At 40.3% G+C, this 22,219-nt stretch overlaps 1 protein-coding gene across 3 annotated transcripts; it reads right to left on the reverse strand.

The window, feature by feature from the left end:
- sec16a (SEC16 homolog A, endoplasmic reticulum export factor) lies at positions 1-21,817 on the reverse strand. Of its 3 annotated transcripts, XM_079846676.1 has the most exons (33): positions 21,691-21,814; positions 21,217-21,290; positions 20,082-20,103; positions 16,597-19,576; positions 16,347-16,480; positions 15,920-16,014; positions 15,680-15,818; positions 15,410-15,599; positions 15,131-15,302; positions 14,448-14,590; positions 13,191-13,252; positions 12,936-13,074; positions 12,498-12,737; positions 12,068-12,165; positions 11,894-11,975; positions 11,697-11,814; positions 11,494-11,605; positions 11,236-11,341; positions 10,264-10,404; positions 10,060-10,173; positions 8,871-9,045; positions 8,271-8,785; positions 7,825-7,875; positions 7,121-7,279; positions 6,932-7,015; positions 6,787-6,843; positions 6,570-6,696; positions 5,456-5,596; positions 5,296-5,381; positions 4,448-4,501; positions 3,311-3,370; positions 2,839-2,916; positions 1-1,017 (listed from the first exon to the last, which is right to left on the reverse strand). In XM_079846676.1, exons 4-33 carry the CDS (start codon positions 19,525-19,527, stop codon positions 952-954), a joined length of 6,669 nt encoding a protein of 2,222 aa, XP_079702802.1. In that variant the 5' UTR covers positions 19,528-19,576; positions 20,082-20,103; positions 21,217-21,290; positions 21,691-21,814; the 3' UTR covers positions 1-951. The 3 variants fall into 3 exon arrangements, with proteins under 3 accessions (XP_079702802.1, XP_079702801.1, XP_079702803.1); XM_079846675.1 differs by lacking the exons at positions 20,082-20,103; positions 21,217-21,290 and having other exon boundaries at positions 21,691-21,817; XM_079846677.1 differs by lacking the exons at positions 3,311-3,370; positions 20,082-20,103; positions 21,217-21,290 and having other exon boundaries at positions 21,691-21,817.
- Positions 21,818-22,219: the final 402 nt, after the last annotated feature.

The following is a 22,219-nucleotide window of genomic DNA, read 5'->3' on the forward strand; positions in this document are numbered from 1 at the left end:
TTAAAGAGCTCAAAAATATCTTTATTGTCACTTTATCAAGAATTGTACAGTCAATTTCTAAACACATTGGAAAAGTCTGAGCTTCCTTCAAACAGAGCTGACCTTTGGAATTACAAAACCCCGCTGTAACCATGGGAACAAGGACCCCGGAACGAGCAGAGGAATAGCGGTGTGTGATTAAGAGACATGAAGACGATCAATCAGAGAGCGAGATGAAGTCAGGAAAATAAGATATTACTGAATGAGCAAAACACGCAAATGATCACAGGGATTTTGGTAAATCATAAAAACGTGTGATTCTTCGCTACTGGCAAAATTAAGGATTCGATCAGGAGATGGTAGAAGAGATCGGTTTGTTTAGCACATTGTGGCGATGCGTACACAAATTCGCACTGATATACGGATCCTGTCCGGTTTCATTTAGACAGGAGGCTTAATAAATATCTAAAACATTCTGGTACGCTGCACTGTTCCCATGACAACAGGCCAGACCGCCCTCTATCACATGCATTGGCTGCCTTTCATCAGCAAGACACGCCCACATTTCCTCCCCACACACACACACACACACACACACACACACACACACACACACACACACACACACACACTCGCATACACCCTGCTGAAATGAGCAGACTACACTAAGGGAAATCAAACTACACAGGGCTAAAAATCGCAATATTGCACTTGTATTCACACTGCTCACGCTGAGGAAGCGCCGCCGGTCTGTACAAACTCGAGAGTTAGACCGCAACGGGTATGAGAAGTCTAGAATGACCGGAGTCTGATCCATTCGTTCCAACTTCAGCACAGACGGGAAAACCACGATTATGACGGCGGGACAATGTTATTTGGGAGGCTGAGGGCTGCTAGTAGTCCAGGCAGAAACCAAACTTCAGTCCGATCTGGTCTAGAAGCACAGATTGATCTAGAACTACAGCGACACTGTTACTTCACTGTGGGGTATCCTCTCTGTCCCAGACGCCCAGGTCGAGCACGGCTGGTGGGAGCGGACTGAAGAAGACAGAGAAAGACATTTGTGTGTCAGTTTCTTTCTGTGACAACATCCACAATATTTACCTTGAAGGGATCATTCACACTAAAATGAAAATGAAGTCATCATTTACTCACCCTGGTGTTGTTCTAATGCCATACACACTTCTTTCTTTTATGGGCCACAAACGTAATTTTTGTAACAAATTTCCTGCTCACGCTCGTCCATAAAATGGTAGTGAATAGCGACCAGCATCAAGCTTTTTAAAAAGATGCAAAAGTTTCACAGAATGAACCCATGCGTCACATGTCATTTATTCCAAGTGTTTTGAGGGTTTACGAGAGGGCCGCAGTTCACTCTGTCTCGCCCAGAAAAAAACACACAAATTATGAGAAATCATGATTAAAAAAATGCGACATGAAATACATCTCATGAACCCTCTCCTCTGAGGTGAATATATCCATTTTGTTCGTCGTAACAAGAAGTTATCGCGTTCACATCTGTCATCAGACAAACGGTGTTCCAGTTCAGCGATATTCAACTCAGTGAAGAAAGAACACAGATACTTTTTGGGAATTTCTAGGCATTGTATTTCATGTTTTATTTTTGGTAAATCTTGATTTCTCACAAATCAGCTTTAACAGAAGACCAACAGCCAAGGAGAAGAATTTCATTAAATAATATGTTAAATTTCGGTTTGTTTTTCACCAAACCCTGAACCCTGAGAACACAAGTAGACACGCATCACATCGGATCGGATCATTCAATGACACTTTTGCATCTTTTTTTAAAGCTTGATGTTGGGTCACTATTTACTGCCATCATCTGGACAAGCACGAGCGGGTCATACGGCATTAGAACAACACCAGGGTGAGTAAACGATGACTTCATTTTCATTTTATGGTGAACTATCTCTTTAAGACAAAACACTATAGGCAAAACATCCAAAATACACATTTAAGTGTTTATTACACTATCTATTTGCATCTGTAGATTTCAAAAACAAGATATACTGTATCTTTAAATGGCATTTTCACAAAATGAGTTTTTTCTCCTGCACTGAGCCAGAAATCTCCATTTCAGCAGCTTCACATACACCACACTTTACAACTTAGATCCTATCAAAATACAAATATCATTTGCCTGGTTTACATAAACTTTTCTTTCTATTCAACCCTAAAACTTGTAATTAAAAACAATTTTCTAACTGTAATGTGATGAATCAACTAGGGAAGTATTTTGATATCTATGAGTAAAAAGCTGCTAAGAAACAATTCATATTGTTAAAAGCGCTATATAAATGAAGATGACTTCACTAGTAATTATTTTTTTGCCTGTGGTAATTATTGCTGTTTTGATACAAATATCATTCTTCATGTTCATTTAGTAAATTTTCATTAACTAAATTTTACTATTTTAGTTTTATTTGAAAATTCTTCTTTTTTTTTTTACAGTAAACATTTTAATGTATTTTTATTTTAAAATAAAAATAATAATAATAATAATAATAATAAAGTAAAATAAAGTTGAAATATCTAAAGCAAAATTGCAATAAAAAATTAACTGCCTCTGGTAATAAAATAAAATAATAAAATAAAAAAAGTGACAAAATAATGTGAAAATAATTGAATAAAATCAATCAATCAATCAATCAATAAAGGCAAGAAAAAAAATCACATTTTATTTCAGCTAGTTGCAAAAGCAACATTTAGTAATTTTCATTTAGGTTTTTTAATCTAATATATATTTATATTTTTTCAATTAGCGAAAACGATTTTTAATCATTTTAGTTTTAGTTAAAAAAAAAAAACAGTTCAAATAACATCCCTTGTGAATCCTACCTGTGCAAACTGGGAGGGGTTGTAAAAGGTCACGCCCCCTGCAGGTGGAGCTGCTTGCGCTGGCGGCTGAGCGGGAACCTATGAGAACACACTTGTGGTTACCATGGGAACAGGAAAGCAACATCACCACCATGGATGCAGACGGCCATGTCCACTGAAAGTCATGATTAGCATGCAGCATGTGATTGGTTAATGTGTGCATGCACCAAAAGGGGGCGGGGCCTCAATCTTCAGCACGCCTCTGAGATCCAAGAGCCCTTCCTATTGGCCATGTACTCAGCCAGGGCTGCTGATGACACAAAGGTGTCGTGCTGGAGGTGTGGCTGTAAGTGTGTGATGTTAGAGGCGTGCAGACAGCATGTGTGCTCATGTTTTACTATGCAGCATTAGAAAGCACTGCATAACACTGTTATTTTATCATTGCAGTGTGTGGAGAAGGTGTGTGTTTCAGATAATAACCAGCTGAAAGTACCTGATTTAAATGCTGACTCACTTCTCGAGATAGAGAACTCATTGAGCTAGAACGTGACAGCTAGAACAGCAGAAATAAACGAAACAAACAAACAAAAACACCACAAACCCAAATTAATCTCATGCAGCGCCATCTTAAATCACACATCTCTTGTCAATCATTACAATATGATTACATCACAATCAGTGGTCTCCATGGCAACAACACCTCAGTAGCATGTAGTCCTTTCACATGCGTTCTCACTCTCAAACACACTCGCACACACTCATGCACTTTGTGTCACCAGATCTGAGATAATAATCAAAACCCATAATCATGGAATACAGTTAGAGATGCAAGATCAAGTGTATGTGTGTGTTTCAGAAGCAGTAAGTATACATGTGAGCATATGTGTTGTTAAAGTTATGTTAATCTGCATTAATGGGTGAAGGAGCGGGGCATGACAGAATGAAGTGGCTTTAAAGGGATGGTTCGGAGTAAATTCAACCTAGGGTCCTTTGCACCATGACCTCGAGTCAAACACCCCCCCAGAAGCCTTTTTTCCCTTGGTTGAACATTATTAAAGTTAGAGCTTATTTAGAGATATCAGCCGGATGGCTTAGTGCAGGTGCTAATGGATCCAAGTTTGTATCTGGTAAATTACCGCACTAATAATGCCCAGAATGGTACCAAACTTATACAGTAGTACAAGTAGGTTCTGTACTCATAAAACGAGGCATTGGAAAGTTTGTAAGTACATCAGGAGTTTATTTAAATAACACTTGCCTGACGGCTCATGCTACCGCTAACCCGGACACCGACGTCACTTCCGTGATTTGGGAAAAGCCAGTAAAATTCCTGGCAGAAAGTGATGCATAAGGATATAGTGTAAACTTTCCAATGCCTCGTTTTATGAGTAAAGAACCTATTTGTACTAATGTAGAAGTTTGGCACCATTCTGGACCCATTAGCGCCTGCACTAAGCCATTCGGCTGATATCTCTAAATAAGCTCTAACTTTAATAATGTTCAACCAAGGGGAAAAAAGCTTCTGGGGGGGTGTTTGGCTCGAGGTCATGGTGCAAAGGACTCTAGGTTGAATTTACTCCAAACCATCCCTTTAAAGAAAAAGCGGTAAAGTATTAAAGGATGATCTGACCTCTCCAGACTGGGTTCCCTCCGGGCCGGGAGGCAAAGCATTCGGATTAAACATCTAGATAGAAAACACACACTCATTATAGCGGATGTGTATTACATGCAGTTTTAGGTGTGAATGCATTTCAGCGAGATGGTAGTGCTGATGCGTTATCTGATATTAGAATTCATTAAATAAAAAAATTAAAATCAAGAAATCGTCAAGAACCAAATGCTAGAAAAAGAAAAGCCTCAGTTGAACAAAATAAGTAAAATAAGTTGAAATGTCAAAGGCAAAAAATGCAATAAATAAACTAGCTCTAGTAATAAAAATAAATTAAAAAAAAAAAATAAACGTTGAAATGTCAAAAATGTAATATAAAATAAAGTGGCTCTGGAAATAAATAAAATAAAATAAAAATAAAAGCCAAATGCAAGAAAAAACAAACAAACTGGTGAGTAAATAAAATGTTAAAAATAAATAAACAAAAAGGCAAGAAAAAAATTACTTTATTAAAGTAAATAAAATGTGAAAATAAATAAATAAAATAAATATATTTTATTAACATTGGTGAGTAAATAAAATGTGAAAATAAATCAAATACATTTTATTTACTTTGTGCATATTTACCTTTTTATTTATTTATATTACTCACCAAAGCAATATTAGCAAATCAAATTAAAGAGATACACAATGTCAACTGCACAAAAGCTCAATAATTGCCATGCGAGAGACTCAAAATGCTGTGCGGCTCAATTGTGCAAAAAAAAAAGGATGGCTAAACAAGTCCAGTTGTGATAGGAACCAAAGTGAATTCTGGACGAGGTCTGTGTGTTTATATGGGGTTTGTGTTGCAGGGCAGATGTGTGTACCTGTGGCACTGTGGCACTAGTCTGCTGTGTGTTATCACCACTGGCGTCTGGAATGCTTCCCTCCATCGGCTGCTGCTCACCTGGGGCTGAAAAGAGCAGTGTTGGACTTCACACAGACATAGACTGATGCACATAAACACACTGATGCGCACACACACACCTGCAGCTGGTGTAAAGAGGTTGGTTGGCATGGCCATGGGTGCGAGAGGAGCAAACAGGTCAGCAGGGGGTGGCACAGCAGCGGCAGGTTTAGATCCTCCACGACCAGGATTCAACACATCCACATAACGGCTCTTAGTGCCTGAAACACAAACACACTTACTAAACAGGCAAAAGAGCTTTGCTTGGGGGTACGACAGATTTAAGACGGAGAGACTTCTTTTAAATAGTGTCTTTGGGTTTAAACCGCTTTAGCTCAAATATCAATAGATTTCAGAAGTTGGATTCATTTTTTATTATTCATTTTAATTAATTTCAAAGAATTGATTCATTGATTTGTTTGGTTCAAAGTCCCTATGAGCCATTTTACGTTTTTAATATTTAAATAAAATATTCATAAATGTTGCTCTTTATTACTATGTTTTGTTGTATTGGTCCTAATGAACAAATAACATTCTTCTTGGTGTTCATTTAGTGTAAAACATGACTTCATTATTTTTAACTAGGTTTTTAATGTTTTAGTTTCATTTAAAAATGTATTAAACATTTTATGGTATTTGGTTATTTTAGTAGTTTTTTATACCATTCTAATATTTATTAATATTTTGAATTGGCTTATTTTTTTCATTTTGGATTGGATTTTAATCTTAAAGTTTTAGTAATTTTACGTGCGTTTTTAAATTTTTTTATATTTGAATTTTTCTTTTAGCTTTCATTTATTTTTAGCTTTCATTTATTTTTTCACAAATATTTGACCTTCAACAGCCAAAGCAACAGTTTTTTAATGTAATATATATATATATATATATATATATATATATATATATATATATATATTTTTTTTTTTACTTTATTTTAGCTTTATTTCAATTAACTACTTATTTTTAGTAGTTTTAGTTTACAATAACATCAGCAATGACCTTTTAGGTCCAAATTATGTTTCCTCAAAAAAAACACCCTTTTATGTAATATATGAATTTATGCATTTAATATCTATACCGACCCCCACTCATATACATATATAACTAAAAGATGATTAAATAATGGAGAGATTTCTTACTAAGAAGTAATTAGGAAGAGAAAAGAGGTGTATGACAATGTGACTGGTGAGATACCTGCTCTCCTGGAGAACATATTGACAGGCGGCCCCATCGCTGGACCCCCTGCTCCTGGTGGCCCCATCCCTAGGCCGCTCATCGGAGCTTTGGGGAAGCTGGTAGGTGGAGGTGGAGGGGGTTTGCTCTGAAACACAAACAAATTCCATCATTCACAATCATACATGCATGATAGTTTACAGCATTTGAAATGCATGAACTAATTCATCTGCTGTACCTCTTCCTCCGGCTCATCTAGATTCACCCATTTCTGCTTCTTTTCATCCCAAACAATCTGGAAAATAAATGTCATCTCTTAATCAATGCCATGAAATAAGACGGGTATGAGAGAGAGCAGGAAGTTGTTGGAAGTATGTGCCTACAGTTTTGTTCTTGTCATCTGGGAGATGCGCTTCGTTCTTCCGCTTTGGAATTAGCCAGGTCAGCCAGCCGCTGCCACTCGCTCCCTGATGAAGAAAGAAATAAGATTATGCAACATTCATTAGGATCATGAAAGATTTCCTAGTCCGTATCCAATAGGTCTGTGTATATGTTTATATGCAAGTACGTACCTTTTTGGGAGAGTCTTTCTTTGTCTTCCTGGATTCGTCTTGTGGTGGGGCCTCTGGGATAGGTGGGGGAGGAGGAGAACCCTGATTGGCTAGCGAACTGCTGCGCTCCCGTCCAGAATGATTGGACGATTCTGACGTTGTGCGAGACCGACGACCCGTCTGCAAATAAGGACAGAATTAGAGATGTAACACACCATGCAAGGTTAAAACTCTAAGTACACTACTGTTCAAAAGTTTGGGGTCGGTAAGATTTTAAAAATGTTTTTGAAAGTCTCTTCCGCTCACCAGGGAAGCATTTATTTGATAGAAACAGTAATATTGTGAAATATTACAGTAGTTTGAAATAACCGTTTTTTTATTTCTGTAATCAAAGCATCATTACTCCAGTCTTCAGAGTCACATGATCCTTCAGAAATCATTCTAATATGATGATTTGCAGCTCAAGAAACATTTCTGATTATTATCAATGTTGAAAACAATTGAGCTACTTCATTTTTTGTGTGGAAACAGTGATGCATTTTTTCAGGATTCTTTTAAGAAAAGAAAGTTCTAAAAGAACAGCATTTATTTGAAATAGAAATCTTTTGTAACATTATAAAATTTCTTTTCAGTCACTTTTGATTACATTAATGCATCCTTGATGAATAAAGGTAATAATTTCCTTAAAAAACCTGTACTTAATCTTATATACAGACTGACAGTACCATGTGTATCGATGATGACTGTGAAGTGGTTCTCGATCTTCTGCCTGGGCCCTGAAACGAACAACATCAGGAACCAGTTTAATACATTATATAAATAATATAAATGGTAAATTCCATAAAAAAATTAATATGTAACATAACTAGCTACTTTATGTAGGAGCAATGTAACAAATGTAACGCAATATTACCCAAAACTGGTGGAGGAAGTAAAGATGGACTAACAGGTGTTACATTTCAAAGTATTTCATGTCATGATAAATACAACTGAAAACCCAAGTAAACGTAAAACAAAAGCAAACAATGTGTTACATTCCATAAAAAATAATGATGTAAACTAATTAGCTACATTTTTATGCAACAATGTAACATTGCTTTAAAAAGTAATAATAGCCAGTGTTAGTTGTGATAAATATGGAATTCTGGGTTTCTAGGTTATTATAACTCACCATGCGTGCCATTTCATCATAAAAGTCCTTTCCTTGTGGAGGAGGGCCACTGAACGTTGGAGACGACTGAGGGAACTGCTGAGGAGAGGAAGGGGCGGAGCCATGTTCGACCCCAGCCATTCCTGGGGGCATCTGATGTTGCATTCCTGGGGGCATCTGATGTTGCATTCCTGGGGGCATCTGATGTTGCACTCCTGGGGGCATCTGATGTTGCATTCCTGGGGGCATCTGATGTTGCATTCCTGGGGGCATCTGACGTGGTATCTGTGGAGTCATTTCTGTAGAGTTGTATGCTGGCATTTGTGGGGGCATTTGCTGGGGCATTTGCTGGGGCATTTGCGGGGGCATTTGCGGGGGCATTTGCTGGGGCATGGGTGTGTACTGCTCATGTGCTTCAGGTTGGTACGTTGCCACAAAGTTTGGTTGTGGTGGCCCTGGGTAGAATGGAACACTTTCACCTGGAGGCGGGGCTTGCTGCGGAGGGACCGCCCCATCCTGAAGAATAGTAGGAGGGGCTAAAGGAGACAATAAAATAGATGGTGAATGATAAAGGAATCAAAATAGATTCTTCTCAGGTTCACATTACACACTGAATCATACCTGGTGGCATGAGTTGAACACCACCGTGCGGCACAAGGGAGGTCATGAGAGGATTGTGGGGATCAGGGGTCAGAGTTGAGGGGTCAGGTTGGCTGCACTGGTCTTCTGAACTGGGGGTGCTGCAGGGATAAAGCTGTGGGGTGCTGCGATCCGCACGGAAAGTCATCACACCGTCCTGAATGGGACAATAACATGAATGTGATCAGAACATCTAATGTGATTTTTCTGATAAAAATAGTGATTGCAATTTAGAATGCTCCAGGTTGGCTGTGCTTATTTTGTAGGACTGGACAATTCAGCCAAAAATTGTGCAATTATATATCAATATAATTCTAAACTAATAATATTAATTATTATTATAAGTATTATTATTATTATTATTATTATTAAGATGATGATGATGATGATGATTAAATATTGAACAAAAAAGTTATAATAATATTTCACTGTAAAATAAAAAAAACTATGTTACAATAATAACATCACAATAATAAAAACAATAATCATTATTATTACAGCTTTAAAATTACAGTACAGCTTTAAAATTACAGTACTTATGTCTTAATTTCTTCATTAACCAGTCCTTCCAAGATTTTGTTTTCTGATTTTGTGGCTTAAAATGACTGAATTTACAGCGCCATTTCTAAAAAAAAAAAAAAATAACGGCAATATTATGCACATATTTTGCTGTTTGCAGCGAAAATCCACCATGAAATCATGATGTACTTATAATTAGTGTTAGTGACAGTGCAATTACCTTTAAAAAGTTAAACTGTAAATCTATTTTTTCAAATCTACAGGTGAAATCAGGCATTATGGGGAGTAACAAATATTTGCCCCAATATACATTATTTTCAGTATTACATATTTAATTGTATGTTAGTTTAATTGTATGATTATCCTCTAAAAACTTTAATTTCATACCTTTGTCCATGAGGTCACGTGAAAAACACAGTGACGCATTTTGCTCTGAAACACGCTGCACATTTATTTAAATTGTATTATTTTCACCAAGCCATATCACGATTTCGATTTTATTTAGATTAATCAACCCTATCTGGAATTATTCCATAAATTAAAAAAGAAAATCTTTAATTTACAGGTACTATGCAGGAAAAGAGTAATAACATTTTCATAAAGTGCGGCACTAGCATGGGGAGTTTACTTTTGGATAAAAGAAGACACACACCTTGATCTGTCCATCCAGTTGTCTGAGATGCAGTAACCAATCAGGCTCTATAAACAACTCCTGCTCTGGTCTCTCCTTCAGCTGAGGGTCAAAAAACCTCAACCTCAGAGACATCTGTAAAGAGACACAGGAAGAAAGATTAGACATGTCTAGACAAATGTAAACGCAGAATCCGTATAAGAAACCAAGTCTTGGTTTGTCTACCTGTATGAGCTGACTGATGAACACAGGCGAGTAGTACTCAGGAAGGTTCAACAGAGTGCGTGAAATGACCTCACAGTAATGGAAGGCTTGAGCACAGAGCCCCGACTCCGCCAGTCGACATGCGTAGATGAATTTAAACACCTGTGCAGGTCAAAGGGGAAAAGGTCATGACCTTCCTGGATTTGTTCAGAAGGTACAGATAGGTCTATCATGCCAAATTAAAGAGGCCACAGGATGCTTTTTTAATGTTTTCCTTTAGTGTGTATAACGTATCTGCAGGTTACAAAGCTCATAGTCCCCCAGAAAATAGAAATTATTCTATTTAACAGAGAACAATGCTCCAGACCTGCCTAAAATGCCTTGATCGAAGTCCAGATATTATTTCCACAAATGTCTGTGACACAATTTGAAATATTAGCAGAATGCCTGTCTAAATGCATAAGCAAAGGCGGCAATGCTTCAGTGAACTGTAGTGTTGTTGTTACCATGTCGCGTTTATGTTAAGGGGTGTTACATTTACGCCACACAACTGAGGTGTTTGGCCAATCACAATGCACTGGGTTAGCTGGCCAATCAGAGACTCTGGGCTTTTTTTTTAGAAAAAGGGGCTTTGTAGAAACAGGGACTCAGAGCGTTTCAGACAGACTGGGACTAGATTTACTGCAATAATGTACAGTATGTGAAAAATAATGTTTTTTTGAACATTAAAGCATGTTAACCTATTCTAGTGCACCCAATAAATAAAATAATGGCCTTTTAAAATAGCAAAAACTTAAACAAATAAAAAAGTATTAAGGTAAAGTAATAAAAAAAATCTAACAAAATAATAACAAATACTAATTAAAAATATTAACAAATACTTTAATAGTATATTAATGATAATAAAATAACATTGTTTTAGATAACGCACCAACAATTTAGTTGTGAAAACATCCCTAATTGAGTGACTGCATGTGTACGTGTTCATCTCACCTGGAAGTTGGGCAAAGAGAGGGCGTGAGAGCCAAGAGACTGAGCGTACTCGTATGATTCTGTACGCTGAATTGCCTCTGACGAGCAGAACTTCAAAAACGGCATGCTGAGAGAGAGAGAGAGAGAGAGAGAGAGAGAGAGAGAGAGAGAGAGAGAGAGCGAATGGATGTTAATGCAAATAAATGGTATGTCCATTTACGCACTGTGTCCATTTTTTTGTATACATATCACTGATCAACTGTATGTGTCATTACACACCTGTGATTGGAGCTGATGAGGACCATCTTGGTGCTTTTCTTGGTATAAACACCAAAGCCCACCTGAGCCATCAGGTAACAGAAATGGGCTGCATCCACTAGACCTTTAGATGCTGTAACAAACAGAAGATTCTTGACTACAGATCCAGTGTGGCATCCACAATATGAGTGCAAGTTCACCTTCATGACAGTACGTTTATTTACCTAATGTGTCGCCCATTGTCGAAATGGTGCGGGTGTCAAGATCCAGAGCGTGTGTGAGGTTGGACAGCACCATGGCCAGATGAGGGCGCCAATCGCCCCATTTTTCATCTCCGCAACACTGCCAGAAAAAAAGATGATGCACATGAAGAAAAGAACTGCATAAATGACTATATTAACATACACAAACTCTCTCGTACAGTAGCAGCAGCCGGCATTCGTCCTGACATGAGCTGGTAAACCGTCTGAAGAGGGTCGTTAATAGGCAGGCTGTTGGCGAACCTGACAACGACAAGCATAACCACAATTTAAGCAAACTGTTTGTTGCTTTAAAAGCATGCAGACATAGGTTGGTGTAAGTAGAGGTGGTTTACCTGGTCATGACACGGGCGTGTGTTCTGTTGTCCATCTTACTGGCCAGTAATAGCGCGTGACCCCACAGGCCTTTCTTCATAGCAGACTCCAGAGCATCCTAACAAACACACAAACTTCTCAAATGTCTTTCCACTTTTAACAACTACCTTACTAACTAATAAGCAGTAATTAGGAGTTTATTGAGGCAAAAGTCATAGTTAATAGTAAGTTAACAGTGAGAACTGGACCCTAATCTAAAGTGTGACGTAATTTTATTTTACAGAACAGAAAAATTTAAATACTAAAACACAGAAAAATCACAAGCATGTGCAACCGTAATTGGCCATAACCACAAACTTCCATGATCTGAAGTGAAACAGGATATTCAACAAGAAACAATGTTCTGGGGGGGGGGCATCATCTGAAAAGGAAAGACATGTTTTGTCTTGCCTTCTTGCGGCCGAATAGTAGCAGTTCTCTGAAGCGCTCCGTCTCCTTGCCAACATTCTCAGGCACGCCCATGAAAGTGTCTGATAGGAGGGATATCGGCCCCGCCTCATCCGCCTCGGCATGCTCTATTGCCTCGTTGTTGAAGTCGATGAGATTAGCCTCATTGGGGGATTTTCCCGGCAGCCAAACAGAGCGATGCTCTTTTAGCAACAGGTCAGCGATGTCTGTTCCAACTACAGTCTAAAACCAAGCCAAAAAAAACAAAGCAACATAGTTAATACTAACAATTATTAATGGTTTCTATTACATGACTACATACCAAATAAATATATAAATGAACATTAAATATTAATTTAACTGAACTCGAACTTGGGTTCGGACAAGCAACCGAACACGATTCACACTCTTAGTTAAGGTAAGGCCTGCACAAACACTCACCCCATTCTGGCGACACAGCAGCACAATGAACTCCCAGATGAGGAAGGCGGAGTCTTTGTCCATGAGGTCATCGTTTCGCAAACACTCTTGGGCTTTGTTCTGAGCAAACTTTATGACATCCACCTTATGAGTCTCCTCTCTGTGGACAAACACACACGAGATGATGACTGGATTGTTTGACTGTGTACGTGGATCTGACAGTGTCAGACTATACACGTGTACACCTTTATTCAGTAAATAAAGGATGATTCTTACTTGACGAGTGGGCCAGGGAATGAACGCATTTCTGCCTGCTCTGAAGAGTCCTGCAGAATCGTCTGGAATAACATCACAGCCAAGATATCAGATGCTAATGATTTAATTGAGCAATTATCATGGAGCTATTTATAACCAATCACAAAAACATAACAAAACTACACTCTGGAGGATCGGTTTAATGTCTCATCCGAAGGACGGTGCTCTTTGACAGTATAGTGTCTGTCCCCATCACTACACTGGGGCATTAGGACCCACACAGGCCACAGGGTGAGCACCCTCTACTGGCCTCACTAACACCTCTTCCAGCAGCAACCTGGTTTTCCCAGGAGGTCTCCCATCCAGGTACTAACCAGGCTCAACCCTGCTTCGCTTCAGTGGGCAACCAGTCATGGGCTACAGGGTGATATGGCTGCTGGCCGACGGCTAAATACGGTACTAAATTAACCAAACACAAACATTTGATCACAAGACAACTTAAAGGAGAACTCCGGTCAATTTTAACATTGAGCTCATTTTTTTGTAAATTTGGAGTGCTGTCAATACAGAGAACAATGACAAAAATCGGTGTTGCCTACACCGTGTTATCTTCTTTTTAAAATTTGCACCCTGTTGACTTCAATGGGGCAAGTTTTAAACCTGCTTTTAGCCTCTTAACATCCTTGATGTGTCATTACAAGTGCCCAGCCATGTGACTAAACCAATGCGCGTGAACTCGACAATCGATTACTATGGACTTTGACCGAAAACAGGATGTAAATACAGGTATGAGCGCTGGCTAAATAAATATCATTTTTATTCATATCTTTCACATCTACTGCAGTCAGATTGACCCGCGTTCACTCTGAAGGAATCACTCACATGACCTGTGCACTTGTAATGACACATCAAGGATGTTAAGAGGCTAAAAGCAGGTTTAAAACTTGCCCCATTGAAGTCAACAGGGTGCAAATTTTAAAAAGAGGATAACACGGTGTAGGCAACACCGATTTTTGTCGTTGTTCTCTGTACTGACAGCACTCCAAATGTACAAAAAAATGAGCTCAATGTTAAAATTGACCGGAGTTCTCCTTTAATCAGTTATAAAAATATTACTTTTTAAAAGGGGTAATACGTTTTTTTTTACAGAATAGGCAATTAACTAGATAAACAAGTTTTTTATGAACTGGAAAAATGCTTAAATTCCAGAGATACAAGTGAGTACTTGCAATTGATGATTTATATGTCAGCATATTCACACTCTGTTACAGTTGTTACCTCCATGCTGTGGATTTCCACAAGTGTGGGCTGACCAGCAGAGGGCAGGTTGGGTTGGACAAGGATCAGCTGACCAGCCGGACCAAACCGAGCACAGCGGTGAGGAATAGAATACTTCTCTGGAGTCAACGGCCTTGGAGGAGCTGAGAAAGGAAAAAAGGGTGAGAGAAAAACACAGAGGAAGACAGGAAGCTTTTATTAATGTTAGAGCATGTGCATTAGATGTGAAATTCAAGCTTTATGTATTTTAATGCTACAGAGAATGCTGGGAAACACTTGTCAAGACAAGATTGTTCATTAACTAAAACCATATTCCTTACTTGAAATAAGGCAACATTTCTAATTTTCGTTTAGTTTAAGTTGAAGTGTTAAAATATACTAAAACTACATAGAAAAAGGAATAAAATAACAAAAACACAAAACAAAGTTACTAAAACCCTCAATAAAAAAACATTAAAATTAAAATGTACATCAAAATACTAACAAAAACTAATAGTATATGAATGATTCTAAAATACCACTGTGTCAAGCAGTTAACCTCTAAACTACAAATGAGTGCTATTTTATGGCAAGTTTTTTACCTAAAGCACAGAAACTGAAAAGGAAATCCCAATATTAATTGCAACATTATGGTGGATATGCAAGCTTATGATGACTGCTTTGTGTTTGTGTGTAATACTTACGCTGCTCTGTGGCAGTCCAGGTGTTGTCAGCAGAGTTGTAAGGAATCTGACTGTAATTTGCAGTATCTGAAGGGTTAGGATACTGGCTGTAGGTGTAATCCACTGGAAGAGTGGTCCCAGTAGTGTCATAGGCGGCACTGACCAAGTCTGATTGACTCCTGTACACCTGACTCTGCAGAAAGAAGAAATTTGTTACATTATGCTATGCTAACATTATGCAGATACATACAATATGCAGATACACACATTAAATCACACCAAAACCACACAAACACAGACCTGCTGTGACCGTGAACTGAAGCTACTGCGTCGACTGTGTGATGAATGTACACTGTGCGCTGATTGTTCACTGTGAACCGAACGGCGGTCAAATTCGTCAGCGTACGGGTCGCGCCGGCGGCTGTCATCATCAAAGCTGGAGTCATAACCAGGGTAATACCGCCATGGATCATCATACCCCTCTCGTCCCCTGGTAACGATTAGTGAAAACTCAGTTAGAGACGTGTTAGCATGTAAAAAGAGATATAATTCAAGGGTGTTTGAGTGTACCTGTTTTGATATTGTTGGTTGTAATACGCCTCTCCTTTTCTGTAACCATCAAGGTCATAGTACCAGCCATATGTCGGATCATAGTAGGCTTTGTAGCGTGGATCATAAGCAGCATTTGGATCATACCACCTGCTCTTATCTGCATACACAAACACAAACCCATAAGAAAAAAGTAGAAACACCACATTCAGCCCTTGGATGCATAGAGAGCATCTGTCTGTAGTGCTAAACAGTCTTTACCTCCATAGGCATCATACTGTCTCTTATAGTAGTTTGCATAGTATTCATCATAGGCACTACGGCTGGATCTAGAAAGGTCTTCTTGATACCCCTGTCTAAGATAAAAAATTAGAGAGAAAGACAAGGGAATCATGTTATTGACTGTTAAAAACAAATCATTTAAAACTCTCAGTCTGAGAATGCTTTGAAACCATGGCTTTTGGTGCAACCCAGGTCTGATGTTATCACTGGTTTTCTTAACACAGCTGCACACCACCAAACCACATCAGACTCTGGGTCTGATTGAAACATTGGTCTATGTTTGGTCTAAGTGGTGTATTCAAGAACCATCCTGCGAACCCAAAAGAGATCTGCAGGGTCAGGGGAGTAGATACAAACTCTGATTGCAACCAAGCAAATTGAACCAAGTGTAAAAACACTCTTTCACCTGGAGCTGGGTCTATCCGAGTATTGGCTGGTTCTAGAACTCGGCCTCTCTGGTTGGCGCTCAGCCTCCCGGTAGCCAGGATTTTGACCATCATACCAGGCATATCGAGGATCTCCTCTACGGTAGGGATCATCCTACAAAATCAAAACAAACAGGGGAAAAAAGTATGGATATTTTAAGTCATGTTGGTACAAAGTGTGTTAGCATTTAGAAGCTTTGATAGGTAGAAACACATTTGATTACACTGCACCTGATAGTAGTTTTGAGTTCTGGGATCTATAGGGTACTGGGGTGGGTACGGCAATCTTCCATCCTGGTACTCAGGGTAGGCTCCTGGGTAGTATCCTGCATAGCCCGGAGCAGGGGGAATCGCAGGAGGAGCCCCATAACCTGACTGACCACCTAGAGATGAAGGAGGTCTTTGAGGTTCCTGAAGTGGCTGGGGGGCATAGTTTCCAGATTGGGGTGGGTAAGATAACGGTGGGGCAGATCCAGGTCCAGTAGGAGGGGCACCAGGATGAGTTGGAGGGACTTGTGGAGGCTGGTGTTGAGCTGGAGGTGGATAGGGAGGGTGGGAGGTACGAGTCAGATCATTGTCGGGATGGTTGCTGGAGGGTCGTGGGGGGTTAGAGATCTGCTGAAGGGGCAGAGCCTCGCTGTCAGACTGCCCACCCAGCTGTGCATCTTTGGTGACCTGCAGGTAAAAGCCAGGTGTGTTATTCACCAAGCCCGCAGGATGGGCTTTTTGAGAGACAGCGGGTACTGATGTCACCTGATTTGTGGACTGTGGTTGATGCATAGAAAAATCAAGCAGCTCATAATTTGAAGGTTGATTGTGATTAGTGGCGGCGGCAGCAGAAGGCGGAGCTTGAGAAACAGAAGGCAGAAGAGATTGGCTATCACCTCTAAGAGACTGGGCCCTTGAGAGAACGGGTTGGGCTGCTTGAACAGAGGGCTGAGCATCTTGGGCCTCTGGTGCTAGATTCAAGAGGCCTTGAGTGGAAGAAGGGTTGAAGTTTACTGGTGTCTGAGAAAAATGAGGCTGATTTGTTGGAGGAGAAATCTGAGATTTGTGATCTGTGATCACAGAAGACTGAAGGGGTGAGTGAACAGGTGTTGCTGTCTCTTGAGGACTTGTCTGATTTAAAGGTTGCGAGAGGTTTGGAGAGGAAACCAAACTGTAATTAGAGGAAGGTGGGGCAATCAACACAGGCTGGTTCAGGGCCTCTTCGGGAGGCGAAGATACTAGCAAGGAGGCATATCCTAAACTTGCCTGAGGCATGGAGTCTGGCGGAATCTCTAGGTTTTCAGAGGGAGGTTGTGGATCTGGCTTAGCTGGATGTAAATCAAGAGGGCCATCCTCCGGTGGCTGGATGACTTCAGATGGATGTGCTGGAACAAATGTTGCAGCCAAAGAGGGTGCTGCAGGGGCTAACAGTATGTTAGCACCTAGACTGGCAGTGTCATTTTGAGCCCAGAGTGTAGTAGCGGGACTCTCAATGGGGCGTCGTGCTCCCTGAGCCCGAGATGAGGGTCGGCGTTCCGAGAGGTAAATGGTCTCCAAGTTGTCTGGGGGTTGTTCTAAGTTGCCAGAATGCACATCACGTCCACCCTTTTCCATTACCATACGTGCACGATCAACCTCAGCAGGTCGTACTCCTACACCGTGTGAGCGGACAGGCTCAAAGGAGGAATTCGCACTTGCCTGGAACACACCAACTGGTTTAGGTGGGCTAGGAGTTGGGAAAGTAGGACTTGCCTCTGCAGCTGGGTTGGAGTCTATTTGTTCAAAGTATCCACCAGTGGAGGAATGCAAAGGCGGATGATCAGGTGGGCGGGGACTCTCCTGTTGAATGAACGTTCCCACTACACCTTGTTGTCGCCGAGGGATGTGGCCACTGCTGTGAGGACCATGTCCACTGCTGTGACTGACGTTGCTGTAGCTGGATGAGACACTTGCAGAGCGGGCAAGATGAGGAGCAGAGTCAGGTGTCTCCAAGTTAGCCCCCCCTTCAAAGGCATGGCTTGAGGGTGGCTCATTAGGCAGCACTTCCTGGTTTGGAACACATTCCAGATTCTCCACCGAATCACACGGCCCTGCCCCAGCTCGAATGTTACCACTGTCATTCAAATAGGGACCGGAGAACTCAGTCATCGAATGGAGAGGGTGAAGAATCCCATTTACACGCCCCTCTCCTGACAGTGTTTCTTCATTTTCGACATCATTTCCCCCGAAGAACATTGAGAGAGTTCCAGAGTCACTGGGGACTTCAGAGTAGGGGACAGGGCAGGCACGCTGAGACTGATCCTGGGGGCTCTGATTGAACCATGGCTCTGAGGGTCCACCTGACTGACTGAAATAATTTTGAGCAGGGAAGTGGGAGTTCTGTTGCAGAGTTGTACTGGGCCCAGTCACATTCGGTTGAGCAAACTGACCTCGATACTGAGATGGTGTCAAAAGTGGGGCTGTGTGGGGAGAGGGGACAGAGGGTGGGGTTGTGTGGGGAGAGGGGACAGAGGTTGGGACTTGAGCTTGGAAATGCTGAGATGGGTGATCACTGGTTGGCTGAAAGTAGTTTTGAACGGAAGGTGGACGGCTTCCGTGGTCAGGAACCCAGTGAGAAGGTAGGGGAGGCGTTGGCTGAGATTGAAAAGGAGTCTGGGATTGAACCACAGGTGTTGGGGCAGTGGAGGGTGGATGTGATGGACTAGAACTGAAAGGAGGAGCAGGGTTAGGCAACTGTGCAATATAGGGCATTGATTCTTGAGAATTAAAGTATCCTGGATCTGCAAGAGGAGGGTTGGAGCTTGGTGATGGCTCTAGGGGAACAGGTTGCGGTGTAAAAATTCTTGGTGGTGGGCCGGGAGAGGCTGCCTGCGCTGTTCCTGGTGGTGGCCCTTGTGGTGGAGCCATCGAGTTGAACCCTGGCAGGGGAGGGACTTGCATGGGAAGTGGATTGCTGTTTGTGGGTGGAGCTTGGCTGCCCTCTGCCATAGGCAAAAAACTTTGTCTCCCAAAGGCAAAAGGATCAGTCACTGGCTGATTGGGTGGGGTAGCCGGTGTCATAGCAGCTGCAGCCACATGTTTGTGGGGTCTGTTTCTTCTGAAGGCATTGGGGCCGCCGGAGGAAGGCGGGGGTCCACTAGCTCCCGGAGGGGCTGCCCGAGGAGGAGGCTGCATCTTTTACACTCACAGGTCTCCAAAGTGTCTATACTTACTGGAGATCTCACTATAACAGAAAAACACAGATTAATGTCATATCTTGGTGCAAAGATTGTCTGGTTTCACCACAGGGTTTCCCCATTATCAACATGCATCATAAGAAAACACATCCAAAGTTCAGCTGCGCAACTAAAATAATAATGAGCATTCTGCTTCAAACATCATATATGCAGTCCATATAAGAACACAAAAAAGTGTCACTATTGCACACAAACAGAGCACCTCACCCATTCATGAAGACGACATGCACATGTAAATATTGATTTCATGCTGACTTTATACCCAAGTTTCTTCTCTTGAACACAAATATCATCACACCATCTAATTTTCATAAGTCTTAAGATGAGTAGGTGTGAAGACAGCTGTACTCTACTATGTTGGCATATGAACAGTCACAACACTCAGAAACCAGATATCAGGCACACTGTGGGCCGGGTGTTAGAAAGAAATGTGCATTAAGTTACATTGAACTTTGAAACCTGTCAGACATTTTTTAAAGCAGGGGGCCTCACCTCTACAAGTGCATAGTTGAATCTACAACAGTAAGGGATAGATATAGTTTATTTTTATGAAAATACAATGTTTATCATTAAACAACAATGTTCACACTGTCATTGACAGTTTTATTGACCTAAACCTAAGTCATAGTGACATAGGCTACAGCATTGGATAAATGTTTTCATGTTGATTTAAAAGCAGATGCGATAAAGCTGATCATTTTAATACTAAACTGTTTTCAACAGTGATAACAAAAGTTTCTTAAGCACCAAATCAGCATATTATGATGATGACTTTTCAATTTTCAAAGACAATTCAGCTTGGAAATGTGGAATTCTAATTTACAATATTTTAAAATATTTTCAATTAGAAAACCGCTATTTTAAATTACATAATGATATTTCAAAATTGTACTCTTTTACTGTATTTTTAATCGACTAAATGCCCCAAGCTTTTAAACACTAGTGTATTTGCACTTGCATGAATTTCTTTACAAAGCTCTTTGCAAAGCTGGAATCTAGACAAAGGGTGGCAACTTTGAAGAAGCTAAAATTTATGGTAGTTTTGATTTGTTTTGTAACATTATATTGGTCACTTCACATACAGATGTAGCCTATGTGTGTTGTTTCATAGTTTTGATCTAAAATGTGGGAAATAATAATAATCAGGAATGAGTAGGTGTCCAAACAGTGATACTGTCTCTGCTTACAATGTGAACCTTTATGAAACACAAAGATATAACACTGCATATGACCGTTAACAATACTGCAGCAAGACAGGGAGGACACTGGAATTTCTGGAGCCCAAGGGCTGATAATTCGGATGTGAAGGTGACGTATATAACAGTCTAATTGTGTTTCCACATAGTGGACTACTTGTCTTAGTCATTTACAAGCCCAGATGAAATCTGTTGACTTTTTGTGCTGTCTGCACTGATTTTGAAATGTAATGACAGCATCATATTCATATTATCCAAAATGTTTTTAATCAAAATCATGCAGGGTAAGATAATATATAATGACAGGTGTCAGGTTCCATCGAGTGACTGATCATTTATCATATATTTACATTAATATTTTGCATTAATTTATACTGCATTATATCCGGCTCAAAGGCGGACACGTATAGCGCTGGATTAGATTTACCCACTGATGTCACATCCTGCTCTTTAATTCCTGTTTCTTCAACCTACATCAGCAAATGCAGATAAGAGATGTCTTGTACTAAAGTATTTAAAACAAACAAAAATAATGACATTGTGATCATGTGGATCATGGTTCTTAGAATGAGTAGGCAAAAAAGTCAAAACAAAACACACACACGATGAACTTACAGCAGTGTAAAGCAAGCAAGGCAAAATACAAAAAAGCAGTAGCTAAACCACAATATAACGAATCAATATAACCTGCAAATTAAACTACGCACCCTGATAGAGATTGAATGGACATGCCACGAAAAGAAACACAAAAGAATAAACATAAAAAATGTAAATAGAGGATGCGAAGAATTACAGATGACAGCTGACTGGGCCACTAGCCGTTAGCATGCTAACAATTCCAGTTAATCCCTCGAAACATAGGACTCTCTGAACCCAAACATACAGCTCCACATGGGATCTCTTACCTGTTATCTTCCAGTCGAGATGCCCAGATACAAACAAAACTCGATAAGAGTGCGGCTGGAGTTGAGATTCTCAAAAAAGTGCAGGACACAGCGGCTGACACTTGTCCGCCATCTTGGCCGAGCGCGTCCTGCTTGGCGACGTGTACATGTGACGTCAGGAATCGTTCCCGTTGGCCCCGCCCCATTCACGATAAAAAACATAAACATAAAATATTGCACGGCCACCACAAAACCGTGTGAGCTGTAATTTTTGTTAAAATACGACAGTAATAAAATTATGCTATTGTAAGTTTACTGCACTGTTATTATGAAGACAAATATATGATGGACAGGCTGGCCTACAGCTAAATACCGCCCCCTCTTGATCTCGGAGTGTAATTGAAGGATTTAAAGAGATAGTTCACCCAAAAATGTATTTTCATTTACTCACCCTCATGCTGTTCCAAATATGTATTTGTTTCTTTCTTCTGTTGAACACGAAAGAAAATATTTTAAATAATGTTGGTAACAATGCAGTTGATGGCACCCA

This window comes from Squalius cephalus, assembly GCF_949319135.1.
Source record: "Squalius cephalus genome assembly, chromosome: 17".
NCBI lineage: Eukaryota > Metazoa > Chordata > Actinopteri > Cypriniformes > Leuciscidae > Squalius > Squalius cephalus.